Source organism: Myiozetetes cayanensis, unplaced genomic scaffold (assembly GCF_022539395.1).
Source record: "Myiozetetes cayanensis isolate MyiCay16 unplaced genomic scaffold, myiCay2020 scf4, whole genome shotgun sequence".
In the NCBI taxonomy this organism is placed as follows: domain Eukaryota; kingdom Metazoa; phylum Chordata; class Aves; order Passeriformes; family Tyrannidae; genus Myiozetetes; species Myiozetetes cayanensis.
In genome coordinates, this window is record NW_026087631.1 from 60,412,051 (window position 1) to 60,425,872 (window position 13,822).

Genomic DNA, 13,822 nt, shown 5'->3' on the forward strand with positions numbered 1-13,822 from the left:
GGTAAAAAGACAGCTCCGAGGCCCCTCTTCAAAGACCTTCACAATGTAAGTTTGGGGCCACCAGAAAAAAACGTAACTTCAGAAGGTGTCCTAATATCTACAGGTCTCTAGCACTACCCCAAATCTCCAGTTTTGCCCCTTGCTGGCTCTACCTATCTGAGTTTCAGCCACCACACCCTCCACTGCTCTACCCACTGATCTGTGAACAGTTTGGGTGTCTCATAATGCATCCAGAAGCAATGCAGTCATGGAATGCACTTGTTTCTGGTTATGCCTTTATACAGGTGATAACACACACAAATGATGAGATGCCAGCCCACTGTCTTCCCAGTTGCACTGTTCTTGCTTACTCTTGGCTTTTGTTCACTTGACATAACATGATAGTAACATGTGATATGATGTGATAAAACTACAAGACAAACAAAACAAAAAGAAATTAACAGATCCTTTTGTAGAGAAACCCCCACATCAGCCAATCTCTTAAGAGCACTGTGGTGGTTTGGTGGAGAGTTCATCTCACAATGGGTGGCAAATTAGGGACAATTAAGCAAAGTGGTACTCTGCAAATACCAAAACAATGACTGCAGAGATTATAAGAGTGCTATATTTAATTAAATATGTTACAGTGTGGAAGGAGATGAAGTCTGATTAAGACCCTATACGAGGTCCTGTAATCCTGTTCTATAATTAATTGAAAAACTTGTGAGGGTCACGAACCATAGCCTCTTTCCAAATAAACAGGGATTAAGTTATATTAAAGAAATCTTTCTCAAAATAAATAGAAAGCCAGGCAAACTTTTGTTTTGCTGATGAGGTTGCCACCAGCATACTGATGAGACACAAGTGAGTGTAGGAGGCAGAGCAGGGAGCACTGCAACATGGACAGATTGAATGGAAGAGTTAAGAGACTGACTGCCTTCATGCAGAACTCCTCACAGGTCTAAATCAACTATACATTAAGAGCATTTTATTCTGACTTTTATGCTTCTCAGCGACTCACAGTGGGATGCTGCATTTCACTTGGCCTGTCCCTTACTTTTTGCCTCTGTCCTTTATCTACGAACACTCCTTTTCCAAAACCTTTGGAGATCAGTGGGAAACAGTTCTGTGGAAAACCTTCTGCATCCTATAAGACACATCACTATCATTTAAGGCAAGGTTTGTCCCCAGAGACTGCCCTTTTCCTGTGCCTGAGCCGCAGCTGACACATTCAAGCTTCGTACAGAATATTTAAGCACCTGTGCTTGGCTCAGAGTGAGCCTGGCGGTGACAGCCAGGACCAGAGGAAGGGATGTGCCCCGACTAAGCAGACCCTTCAGTCACGTTTTCTGTGGAGACAAGCAGGAGAGTATTTTTAACAGAAGACACTTCCTCTGTTGGTCTGGCAAAGCCCAAGGCTGGTGACCTTCCAGGCACAGTGCAAACCCCATCTGTTTCCCTAGGAGGTGAAGAGTATTGAAGCAATGCAGATGATGACATTTTGTTTGATTCTTTGGGAGAGTTTATTTTGTTGTTTCTAAATTGAATGTGTGAAACTTTTAAATTTCAAGTGAATTGTCCTTGACCCATTGAAAGATTTGACATAAAAAAACCCTAACAACCCTATAAGAGAAATATCCACAACCTACAACTGTAATTAAGAATGGCAACAAAAAACTGATTTATTACATCACTTCCATCTAGAAAAAAATTAATGAAGCCAAATCACAAATAAATGAGAGCCCTTGGGGGAAACTTGCCCTCTCTTTCATCCCTGAAAATGGAGCAGTAAACCAAGTATACATTTTTTACTAGGTAAGTGGGTAACTGCTTATAATCAAGGCCATATGTTCTATTTTCAAGGACCCTGGGAGGTCTGTTGCATTAGGTGATAATGTCAGCATCCCTTGAGAGGAGCAAATAAAGACAATGTTTTCTTATGCTGAACTAAAACAATGCAGCCAAGAGTACTGCAAAGCCACCCATCTTTTAAAAACAAAATGAGATAATTACCTATGAGAATGAGATAAGCCCCAGCAGAAAACACCCCCAAGTAGTGTGGACTCATCTCTGCCTCAGCCTTCCTAGAAGAGCTGCAAGAACATCTGTGTAAGGCAACTCAGACCCTGAAGTTCCACTGCATTTGAAGTAATGCTGGGAATTTTTTATTAATTTGAAATAAGCATCAAAAAAACCACTAATTATTTCAAGTCAGGCACAAACATCCAGCATATACAAGTATAAACCTACAAATTCTTGAAGTCCAAATGCACTACATGCTTAGGTGCCAGCTGTATGTGAACTAAGTGTAATGGAAAGGAGCCTGATACTGCACGAACTTCTGCCAGCTTCCTGAGATATTTCAGGTATTTCTAAAGAATACACAGGCAGTCAGGAAAATAGCATCAAAAACCTGTGGCATGTGGCATGTTTCACTGTTTAGATTGGAGGAGGAACTGTGGTAATAATGAAGATAATAATTCTTAAGATATGCACCCTGAAGAACAAAGATGCTTCAGTTTCGGAGATGCCAACAGTCTGACGCCTTTCCGGCAACAATAGGTGACTTAGAGGTATCTGCTGGCACTTTGAGGCTGTCAAGCAACTGGTGCCATCTGAGATGCATTACCTGAGACATTCGCAGAGGATTATCAGGTGTCTGTGAGATGCCTGAGAGGCATATCCTGCAGTGACTGCTGAAAACCACGGAACCAGAGGACCTCAAATCCGCTGAACACTTACACCTGAGCAACTGAAGTGACTGATTAAATGGTCCAAAGAACTGGGTTTTCTGACTACTAGGACTGGGAAAGTGCCTCCGGATACATAATGTGAATTAGGAGTAAGTTTTAGTTGGTTGCCCTTGAGTTTAGCATGCTTTTTTGTGTTTGTGTCATGAAACTGGTCAGTGGTTTAAATTATCCTTCAGGGTTTTTAGTGTTTTGGGGAAAATTAAATGTTCAGGCTTATAACAGCCTTAATCAAGAACATTTTTTCACACCAAAAGTTTAGCTTTTCTACTAATGCACAATGTACTCGTGTATCTAGTTAACATCAAACCAGTCTGCTACATAGCCATCACAACACTAAAGACAACTGAGAGCTGCAGTCAGCTACATTATCATCTCAGCTACACTCCTCCTTCCAGAAAGCCACAGAATTTGTTTCTAAAGGCACGCATCCTCCAACACTTAAGAACACCATTCCTTGCTCTGCAAAAAAACTAGTTATTGCGAGGACAGGTACCCAGAAGGTGACACAGGCTTTCATGCATAGTTGCTATACACAGTTTTTAAGTCTATTTTCAAAATCCACCCTCTAAATCTAGAGCAGACTGGCAAAGAAACAACATTTGCATTTGCCAAAGGGCCAAGAGTTTGCCAAAGTAGCCCCAAGTACAAGTGACCTGATGCAAGGCTGGAGCACAACACAGAGATGACACAGCCCTGCGTTGCAGGAGCTCTGCACCCTCATGAGGGTCTCTGCCCAATCCCTGCCAGCCCCTTAGTGCAAGGAGACCAACCTTTCAGCCTCTGTAGCACCCATGTGCCTGCCTTGGACTGCCATAGAATTTTCAAGCCCATTCAGAGAAAAGTGAAATATGCATAATACATTGACTTTTCAGACCTGATCCAGGCCCAGAGAACTAAGCTCATGTCCCCTGTGAACCTCTTCAGAAATCAGTGATTATACACACCAGATGTGAATTTGATTCCAAGTTCTAATGACAGAAATCCAGGCCTCTGCAGAACAGGTAGTTTCCAAAGGCAAAGTGCCTTCTCTGGACTACTGCAGTACAATAAGCACAGCATGAAGAGGATCCCACCCTTGTTAACAGAGCTAAACAATTTATCTTTTCTGACCAAAGAATGCAGCCACTTACATCCAAAGGTAAACAAAACACCAAGGAGCACATGTGTGCCTGAGGCAGCAGAAGCTGATCTTGGAGGATCCAGGGAAGGAGGAGCCCCAGAATACACTGCACCTTCAGAGTTTTCACAAACATTTACTTCAGAATTTAAACTTGTGAGTTCAGCTGCCCTAGAAACCCACTTGCAAACTGTTTAAGTGACTGAATTTATGACAGAGGAATAAAAAGAATGGAAACTATATGGAATGGAAACTTATAAGAGTCAGTGAAAACAAGGACTCCAAGATAGGGAGGCAATTTAGAAATAAATCCTTAGAGGGTCAAACTCGTGGATCACCAAGCATGTTGTCTCTGCATTTCTGCAGCATGCAAAATCTTCCTGCAGAGCTCACAGTGCTACCTAAATATTAGCTGCTCATTTTCTGCTAGTTAATTAAAGTTGATTTGCAATTGAGAGGAGGAGAAAAGAAAAAAAGTTTGGTTTTCTGCTGTTTTTTACAGTTCATTAATCTTCTCAAATTTTATTCAGGCATTTTCTTGTATGGTATTCCATTCCCTATAAATGCCTTCAAAACTGGAACTTAAAAGTACTGATATACTTTTTTATATAAGAAGTTTGAAACACTAAGGATATAGCCTAGATCATCCCCAGCTTTGGCTCCCTTTCCTACATTGCTTCTCTTTCTGGCACTGGGTTTTTTGCTGTTGGAAAGAAGTGATTTGCATGATTCCCAACACCTTCTGCCTTGTCTTGGTTGGAATCCTTGCATACAAACTATGACTTTGGGTGTAATGAGGAGCAACAGCCCCTCAAAGGCAGTCCACAGAGACACCAGCACTGACACAGACTTGTATCCCAAGAAAGGCCATCAGCAGCTGGACTCACACTTACTGCAATGTGCATGGCCTACATTGCTACATAAATGTAAATATAACAGTTCAGAAGTTGGAATTTCGGTATGTTTGAATGCATTTTCACCTAATATTTTTCCTATGCAGCTTCTGATCAGAAAAGAACGTTTATATTCCTTATATAGTTATTTTCATGATTGTGCTTAATCATTTTGGAGTCTTACTCCCTAGAAAACAGTTCAGGTTTGATCCAGTCTCTCTGAGTTGCTGAAATTATAAATGCAATACATAAGGTTCAGTTTCAAAGAACAGAAACCAAGACAAACAATAGTCTTGTCTCTCTCATTTCTCCCCATGATATTCGCTTTTCAGTTCTGCATGATACCAGCACAAAAGTCAGTAAGTAGTGATTCAAAAATATCTGGCAATGACCTCCAGAATGGAGAAGTGGCAAGAGAGCACTGCTGCCTGGCTCTTTTCAAATCTCTGTAGCTTGACTTTCACAAGGTGCTGCAAGCTCCTCAGACGGGACCGAATGGTGTCAGAATGGGGGTGCCTGTGCTCATACAGCAACTCTTCCCATCAGCAGACCTCCACAAACGACCCCAGATACAATTTATTTGCAGTTATACTTTATATAGCTGTAATTGCAAAATGCTGGTTCTACTCACTGAACGTTCGGATGATGTCGCTCGGTGTACTGGCAGGGCTTGATCCATAGGAGTTTGCTGCTCGGACAGCAAACTGATACTTGGTGTTTGGGAGAAGTCCCTTGAGAACCATGGACTCCATCTGGATCTGCTCTCTTATTACTGTCCAGTTGCTGTCAAGGTCTGGCCTTGAGGATCAAACAAAGACCAGATCATAAATAATTAAAGCTCACTGTACAAATTAACTGTTCTTAAACTTTCCTGGAAAATACACCAAAAAAATGAGATGGAAGTCTACAAAGTCATCACTGAAACCTTCACTCCTAAAGAATCAAACTGTGCAACCAACCATTACTAAGCTGTGAAGCCTGTGATATCAAAACTGGGCAATCATGCGAATTCAATATTCAGATTTTTCTTATAAAGCTAAGGAAGTTATTTAAAGAACTGATTGACAAATCCAGGTCTGTTTATCTGTTTCATGGATTTTGGGTTCATAGTTTTCAAGTGGGAGTCTATTACCTGCATCTGCTTTATACTACCTGTGGGCTGTATAAAGCAATACTTTGCAATAGTGGGAAAGATCCTGATTTATTTCTAAGAGCTTGTGCTCTAAGGCCAGTAACTCACTTCAAACATATACAAGCATTAGTAAGATGAGAATCTAATATTTTATCCCCTAGGTAATCAGGTTAATCTGCACACACAGGGAAATCTGGATACAAAGTCAAACAAAAACACAAAACCAACCAAAAAAACAAAACAAAACAAACAAACAAAAAAAACCCAAAAAAAACCACCCCAACCAACCACAAAGAGATCCCAAAACACACAGAACAATCATGCAAAGAACATGCCCTGTATTTTGCAACAGCTATGTCTGCCATTGGACAATGCCTGGTTAACTCCTGATTCATACTGGAAGCCAGCTGCCAATAATAGCTTCTTTAAGTGCCATTATAATCCATCTGAAATCAGTATAACCATTCACATGGCAGTTTGGTATCAAAAGTTCTATGTTCATACACAGAGGGCCATCAGAAAGGTGTGGGCTACTTTGAAAGAGTATTCTGATGCTTTCACAGCATTTCCACTCTCTAAAAGTGGCCTCTTCTTATCAAAGAGAGAACAGGATGAGAAGCAAAACAAATACAAACATAACAAAAATGTAAACGTTCACTCTAGGCCACCCAAAATATTGAAATTAAAGTTTATGAAAGTAAAATAGGGACAGAAACAGCTTTCAGAGAAAATTATTTCAGTGTCCTTGTGATATTTATGACAGGAAGTAACCTCCGAGTGCTCCCTGAATCTACCAGTGTTTATACAGGACTAGCTGCAAATGTCTCCAACAGTCTGTGAATGAAAATTGTAGCACAAGGCAATCATTTTGTATTTGTTTATTTTCAACTGGAAGGAAATGCCAAAGTTAATGTATGTTTTCTTTTACTGGTCAATACAAGATTTATTGATCACCGAGGTTCCATTGCTTTGTGCCAGCTTGCAAATGCAGTTGCAAAGCAACAGCTCCCAGCTGCTTGGCTCCTGCAGTGGTACATAAGACACGAGTCTTTCATTGTCTTACTAAAAATAAAAATAAAATCAGACAAATGGACAAGATGTAATGATGGTTAAACAGACTATCTTAAGTCACTCTCCACCACCATTTCCTGGCTGACAGTAGAGCATTTATTTTGGCAACTCTTCCATTGCTTCCCTCCTCTGAGCTTTTGATGCCTGGGCCAAAATGAAAATATATAGTGTTTTCCAAATGAAAACTGTTAACATCGCTTCCTTCCACAGGCTTGCTTAGTAGTGTTTTCAATTTTCCTGTACACATCCTTTTTTTGGCTCCAATTCCCATTCAAGGAATTCCTGCTAGCTCAAGAGCTGCCTCATGGCCTCCTTTAAACAGACTTTGCTGATGTCTGGGCCCGAATGGAAACACACACCTCTGATGAAGGGACACAAAGGACGCATTGCACTCTACAAAGATTCAGAAGATAACACAAACGCAGGCTAGCCTTCAAATATGCTGTCTCTCTCAACATTTCCTTCTGCACAAGTTTATAACAACGGAAATTACACACAAAAATGTGTAAGCATCTGCAGCTAAAGGAGAGGGAAAGAGGGTGATTTATCACTTGACCTTTGCTACTTCTCCAGAATGTTCCCTGTGCGAACAAATTGGTACAAGATGAAAACATGGCAAACAGATGGGAAGAGGAAACAACAAACTCAGCTGGTGACTTATCCATGGCCAGCCAGTTCCCGGGTTCCCTACGATGGGAACATTTTGTTGAAAATTGTCTCCATGTTTTTTGGTTTTTTGGGGGGCTTTTTTTGCGTCAAATTTAATTTTGTTGTCAACTTTTACATGAGAAGGGTTCATTTTGATACTACTTTTCCCACCTTACTGCAGCAGTACATTCCCCTGCACAGGGTCTCTCTGCCTCTGTCTCAGATCTTGCAGGGCAGCTCCAGAGGTTGTAACAGTGCATGGGGAAATCAGACAACTTCCATGAACAGAGTCTGCTCTTGAAGCTACAGCCATGCATCTCCAATGCATAAATGTCATGCAGAAAGAATCTTGCCAGTGGCCAAGTCACACTGTTTTTGAGATAATAAATACATGGCTAAAGTCAACAGGACTGAATGGGTATAAACCAAGGGCAGAATTCCCATGCCATACGTACCCAAAATATTTGAATTATTGCTTTATGTTGTAACATGGAGAATGACTCAGCCTGAGAAAGGAAACCTTTCTGATGCAGAGCATAGCAATTTTCATAGCAATTTTCTACTCACTCAAACGTCCTTTTAAAATCACCTGGAAATGATTTAGGAGTGAAGCACCTGCTAGCCATCCAATCTTTATAATGTTTTTGAGTGGTCTTCTCTGCCATGTTTATACTCATCTCAAGTGGCAAATTTGTCTCTACAAAATATTCCTACAAATAATAAATACAGTGACAAGTACTATACATTCTCATTCATTACAGAAAAATTTCCTCTTGAATATATCACACTATATGATATTATTTTCATTAATTATTGGTATTTAATATTATTGACACTTTCTACAAAATATATCAACCCAAATGCCAGGAAAGGAAAACTCACTCTCTTGTTAGATATTATTCTGATGCTGTCTAATGTTGTCAAGCACTTCCACCCTAATTTCTACATCTTTCTCTCCTCTTTCTTCATTAATTAACTTTTCAAGGATTTAACCCTCACAGGTAGTGACGTAAATGTTGATATATGCCTGTTTCATGCAATAAACAGGAGAAAAGTATTAAAGGTATTTCCCTTGGACAGTGGGAGGTATCTCCCTGGTCAGATCTGTTGTTTCAGGTTCCTTGCAAACAAAAGCAAACAATGACTGTCTGGTTCTGTGCAGTGCCAGGGACAGACAGTTCAACAGGAAATGGATTCAGGGATAGATTTTTTTTTTGGTGGGGAGAGAAAAGGAAGGTTTCAAACTGATCAAGAAATCTGCACATAACATTATGCTGAATCTGCTCCACCCTAACATCTGAATACTGGCAAATCTCCCAGTTTTCTCAGCAGAACCAGCCTAGTTCATTGCAGTAGAAGTGTCATGTCACCACCAAGATACTGAAAAATTTGCCCGGCATGCCAAGATTAATACTGAAAGATTTTGATTTCATCTATATACCAAAAAGATGAAAAGAAAGTGACCTAATCATTTTAGGGGATACATTGCTGGAACACTTGTGGTTCTGTAGCTGCTACGTGAATATAAAAATCTGGGTAAGTCAGTCATCAAGTTTAAAAGATTGGATAGGCATTCAACAGATTAAAAATTTGAGTATTTGGAGTATTTAAGTGAAAATATCCAAGGCATTTTGAGGATTAATTGTTTATAGTGTCCTTAGAAAAAACACCCAAACCCATATGCTGAAGTCTAGGGTATCACTTTAAAGGCTTTCATAAAAATGCCATTTGTCACAAAATATTTCTCACCATTAGCCAACAGAATATTTACATTGCGCCTATCAACTTTTACAGACACTGTTAGCTGTTTTGAGTTTAAAACATTCTGTCACACATTTCTTAATGAACAATGAGGTGAGCATCGAGTCCTACAGTCTCCCTCCTGATTTTCAGCATTTAGACAAGCTAGGGGTGTGGTCTCCTTAGCACCCTTTTAAAAGTCAGCAGCAGAACAGAACTTTAATTAGTCCTACCTGCAGCCCTCCACTGCCTATAGCGAACCAAAGAGTCCTAAGGGAAAACCATGCAAAGTGCCTAAATAAAGCACCAAATTTAGACCCAGAGTGGATCCTGGTATCTGAAAACAATTAATGCATTGAATCTTCATGAGGTTTTAACCCCTGGTATCACAGTGGAGAAACTGAAAAGAGTGTTTTCTACCAACACATTTTTCTAGGGTTCAAGTCATAAAGTTAGTTCTGTGGAGGCAGAAATGATTTCAACAATGTCATACTTTCTAGACATTTGTGCTGCACCCAAGAGAAATTACAGATTTGCATAAGAAAGTCACTAATTTTGCAAAAGCACAGCATAATGTTGTATTCCTTTGACATAAGAGGACCTAATTCTAAATTTACTTGAACGGATTTGTTTTAGTTTTACATTGGCTTAATTTAACAGCTTTAAGTCATGGTCATACATTTTGTAGTTTTTTAAACTATATGCAGTAAAAGACAATGAAACGTAAAAGTTAAATGTTTACCTCTAACTGCCATTAGGGCTTATGGCTCACTGAACTTTCTCCAAATATATAATTAAGCTTCCAAGTCTAAGAGAGCATAATCCCAAAATTAACAAATGCACTTCCAACTGAGCTTTAAACCTCAAACTAAACAGTGTAATCAAAACATTGTGCTGTTAGCAAATTCTTTCCCGAAGTCTAAAACCAACGAAACAGTGAAATTTCAATCACTCGCATCTTTAGACCTAAACAGTGAAGGCAACTTTCCATTCCCTGGCTGAACAAAACCATTCAAGGGTACATTTTCAATGTGTCAGATGGAGATGATGGTGCCCACTTCTTCTTCCATTAGCAGGCTCCTGGTGCTATGAAGGAGTGTACATAAAACTTTCCAGTAAAAGCACAAAGCCTGTAGAAGTGCAGTCAATCAGAACTCAACAAAATCCCTTCCCCATCCACTGAGTAAATGAAAGAGATGGACAGAGAACAAGAGACTCAGATAAAAATTGTGTTCAAAAAATAGATATTGAAGAAATTTTATGGTGATTCTACAGCAAAAATTGCATGAGGGAGATAAGCATCTTCAGCCCCCATGTCCTGCCTCGCAGTGCAATGAACACTGGACAGCTTCCCACTATATAATGGGGCATTTTGATCCAAAAAGTACTTCAGTTCACAAGTAGGTTTTCAGCCTGGGAATTCTCTTTGTTATGTCTGTATCTTCTAGATTGCAACCATACTTTGAGCACTTTGAAAATCAATAGATGTTTCTGTCTGTTCAAAGAATAACAACAATTCTTTTTCAAAAATTACTCTGTTTTCCTGAAGAACAATTTTTTGAGCTTTACAGGTCAGAGTAGTTGAAGAAACAATTCTCTCTTCTTATCCAGGAAGCCCAAGTAAAACCTGTCATCAAGTATTCACCCAAAGGATTAAACTTCCAAAGGCTGAATTTTGAATTCACTGTAAGAGTAAACGTAACGGCAAGCAAATGAAAATAAACAGCTTTGTATGCACATATGAACTCACAAAAGCATATGGACAGTCAAGTACAAATACTTGTTTGTGCTTGCAGATACAATCACCTCCTCCTGAACCTTCCTATGCAGCTTATATAAGCAACTTGATTGGCAAATTTTCCCAGTTCAGTTCTATTGCTGCGAATTTTAGAGAGTTCAATGTAAACACACACACACACACACACACAAAAGCCCCTAAACCCCCCTTTCCCCCAACCCTAAACAGAGAGACCAACATTTCATGTAAATTTGATCAGCATTGCCATAACAAAGCAAGTCTACACTCTGCAAGCACAAGACTCAAATGACTTTGTGTTCAAGAGGTGTCTGTATCTGGTGCTGGGTGATATGGTCTAGTGGTTTATGGGCAGCACTGGGTTGACCATTGGACTAGATAATTCTGAAGGTCTCTTCCAGCTGTGACAATTCTACAATTCTATAACTCTGGACAGGTAAAACTGCCTAACATACTGAATTTCCAGTTCTTGGATTATTTCCTATAGCAGCCCAGGGGACTCTTGGTTCAGGGGAACTGCTCTGCCACATACTCCTTTCTCAGCATGGTGTCGTGGTTTTGCTCGGGGTCAATTTGCTTTCACACCCCCCACACAATTACTATTAGTTGAGAGAAGGTTTACGCAGACAAAAGACACTGGATTTGGGGAAAATAGTATGAACATTTATTACTAGTAAAATAAAAACTACTAAAGAACTACATCTATAACAATTCTACTTAAGTAAAATATTATATACTTCTCCCCCCTTTATATCAGTCCAAGGAGGAGAAGCAGTTTCTTTCTCCATTCTCAGAGCTCCAGGTCTCTTCAATAACTCTGCAGCACTCTCGTCGCAGCTGGAACTCTTTCTCTTTCTCTCTTGCTCTGTGTTGGCCTCCAGGGCTGGGCTTACCCCCATCCTGGGCTAAGACCGGAGGCTTGGGGTTACCCAGGCCCTGAAGGTCTTCTCTTTCATGGGCTTTGTAAGGGGACACTTGCTTACCATGAATCTTCACCACAGGGTCAGAGGGGACAATGGTCTTTGAGTTCACCCCTCTTTTCCTGTGGAGGTCCCATCCCACGGGAGAACAGTCCTTGATAGACCTCTCTGACATGGGTCTAGCATGGATCCCTCACTTGGATCCCAACATCCTACCCAGGCCGTCTCGCTCCAGCGTAGGTTTTCTCCAGTACTAACAGCATGGATCTCTCACTGAGATCCCAAGCTTACCCGAGCCGTTTTTCGCTCCAGCGTAAGCCTCAGGGTCATAAATCTTCAACAGGACTCTGCCTCATTTCAATCCCTCTCATGAAGTCTCGACTTCCTGGTACATCCACAAGCTCCTCTGTGAGCCGTATGAAGGTCTCCTCACTCCAACAAACTTCTACAGGTGGTAGGGATTATTTTTCAGTCTTTTCCCTGCTGAAGGGAGAGAACGGAAGGGGGAAGAAGCAGCCACCCCTCCTTCGAATTTTCCTTCTCTCTCCTGCTGCAGCTCTGGCCTTGAACATTTCGTTATCTCTTTGCTGGAATTCTTTAGCAGCAGTTTCTGTCCAAGTAGTCAGTCCTTCTCTAAAGTTTTTTCTTCACTCTCTTACATGAGAGAAGGGGGACTTCAGTGCTACACCTGCCCCCGGCCCAAGCTGGGGGAGGAGAGGGCCTGGCCCCCCACCTGGAGCTTGCTGCCTCTCCTACATGGTTGCTGCTCCTAATTTCAACTTCGCCACCAGCCTTCTCTTCCATTTTTCTTAAATACGTAATTAGCAAAGGCGTTACTGAGAGTTTTGATTGGCTTCTTGTTCGGAAATCCACCTGGACAAAACCATCCTCAGCCCCAGGGGCTGGCTGGCTGGGCAAAACCACGACACACGGTTTAACAGCATTTGATGACAGGAGAAACTTAAAACTTTGTTCACCAAACCCATTATTACAGGGAACAGACCAAATCAGACCTTACTTTTCTTCAATCAGAAAGAATAACTTACCGGTGATTTTATAACAAATTGGATTGTTTCTGGTTTTGTCTTTAAATTTTCATGGTAATTCAACACATATTGAGAGGAGAACAAAGTGCACTACACACAGTAAGTAAATAAGTTATGAAAAGGATCTATATGCAGTTTAATAGTGCAGTTTAGGTTAAAACAAAAAATAAACAACAACTACAAAACAAAAAAGCAAACAAAAACACAAATGAAAACCACTGTAATACACAAACAATGAAATTCAAACTCCACTGGCAAACTTGCCTGATAAATTCCACCATGTAGTACTGGATGGGAGAACTTCCTTCACTCACTCCAGGTTTCCAGGACAATGCAACTTCTGAATCAGAAACTACCACGATCTGGGGCTGGTAGGGTGGCGCAGGGGGCATACACTTATCTAAGCCAGAAGAAGTGCAAAGGAATAGTATTAGAGAAGCAGCTAGGCTACTACACACAGCAATCCAACTCCCACAGACCCGGGAATCAAATTCATAGGCTTCTCCTCTCACCTGTTGTCCGTTCAAAACCCCACATTTGTGTAAAACATAGCAAAATAGTACAATACTGCATATGACAGAGGTTTAGGTGTGTTACAGACGTGTGCCTTCCCAGTTTTGCAACAGAGCTCTGTACCAAGCATTACCTTGGGATAAAGTTGTCACCTCTCTGGGCATGCTGGGTCGTCCTTTTCCTGCCCAGCCATACGCTCCAACACTAACACGATGTGGAGTGCCTGGCTTCAGGTCACCAATGACAACATCCTG

The 13,822-nt window shown here is 40.8% G+C and overlaps 1 protein-coding gene across 2 annotated transcripts in view; it reads right to left on the reverse strand.

The window, feature by feature from the left end:
• EGFLAM (EGF like, fibronectin type III and laminin G domains) overlaps positions 1-13,822 on the reverse strand; it is a 71,741-nt gene that overhangs the window by 33,927 nt on the left and 23,992 nt on the right. For both annotated transcript variants that reach the window (XM_050329600.1, XM_050329598.1), the window contains exons 5-7: positions 13,702-13,819; positions 13,320-13,455; positions 5,374-5,540 (exon numbers count right to left, since the gene is read on the reverse strand). In XM_050329600.1, coding sequence (XP_050185557.1) covers positions 5,374-5,540; positions 13,320-13,455; positions 13,702-13,819 — 421 coding nt within the window. The remainder of the gene's footprint in view (positions 1-5,373; positions 5,541-13,319; positions 13,456-13,701; positions 13,820-13,822) is intronic.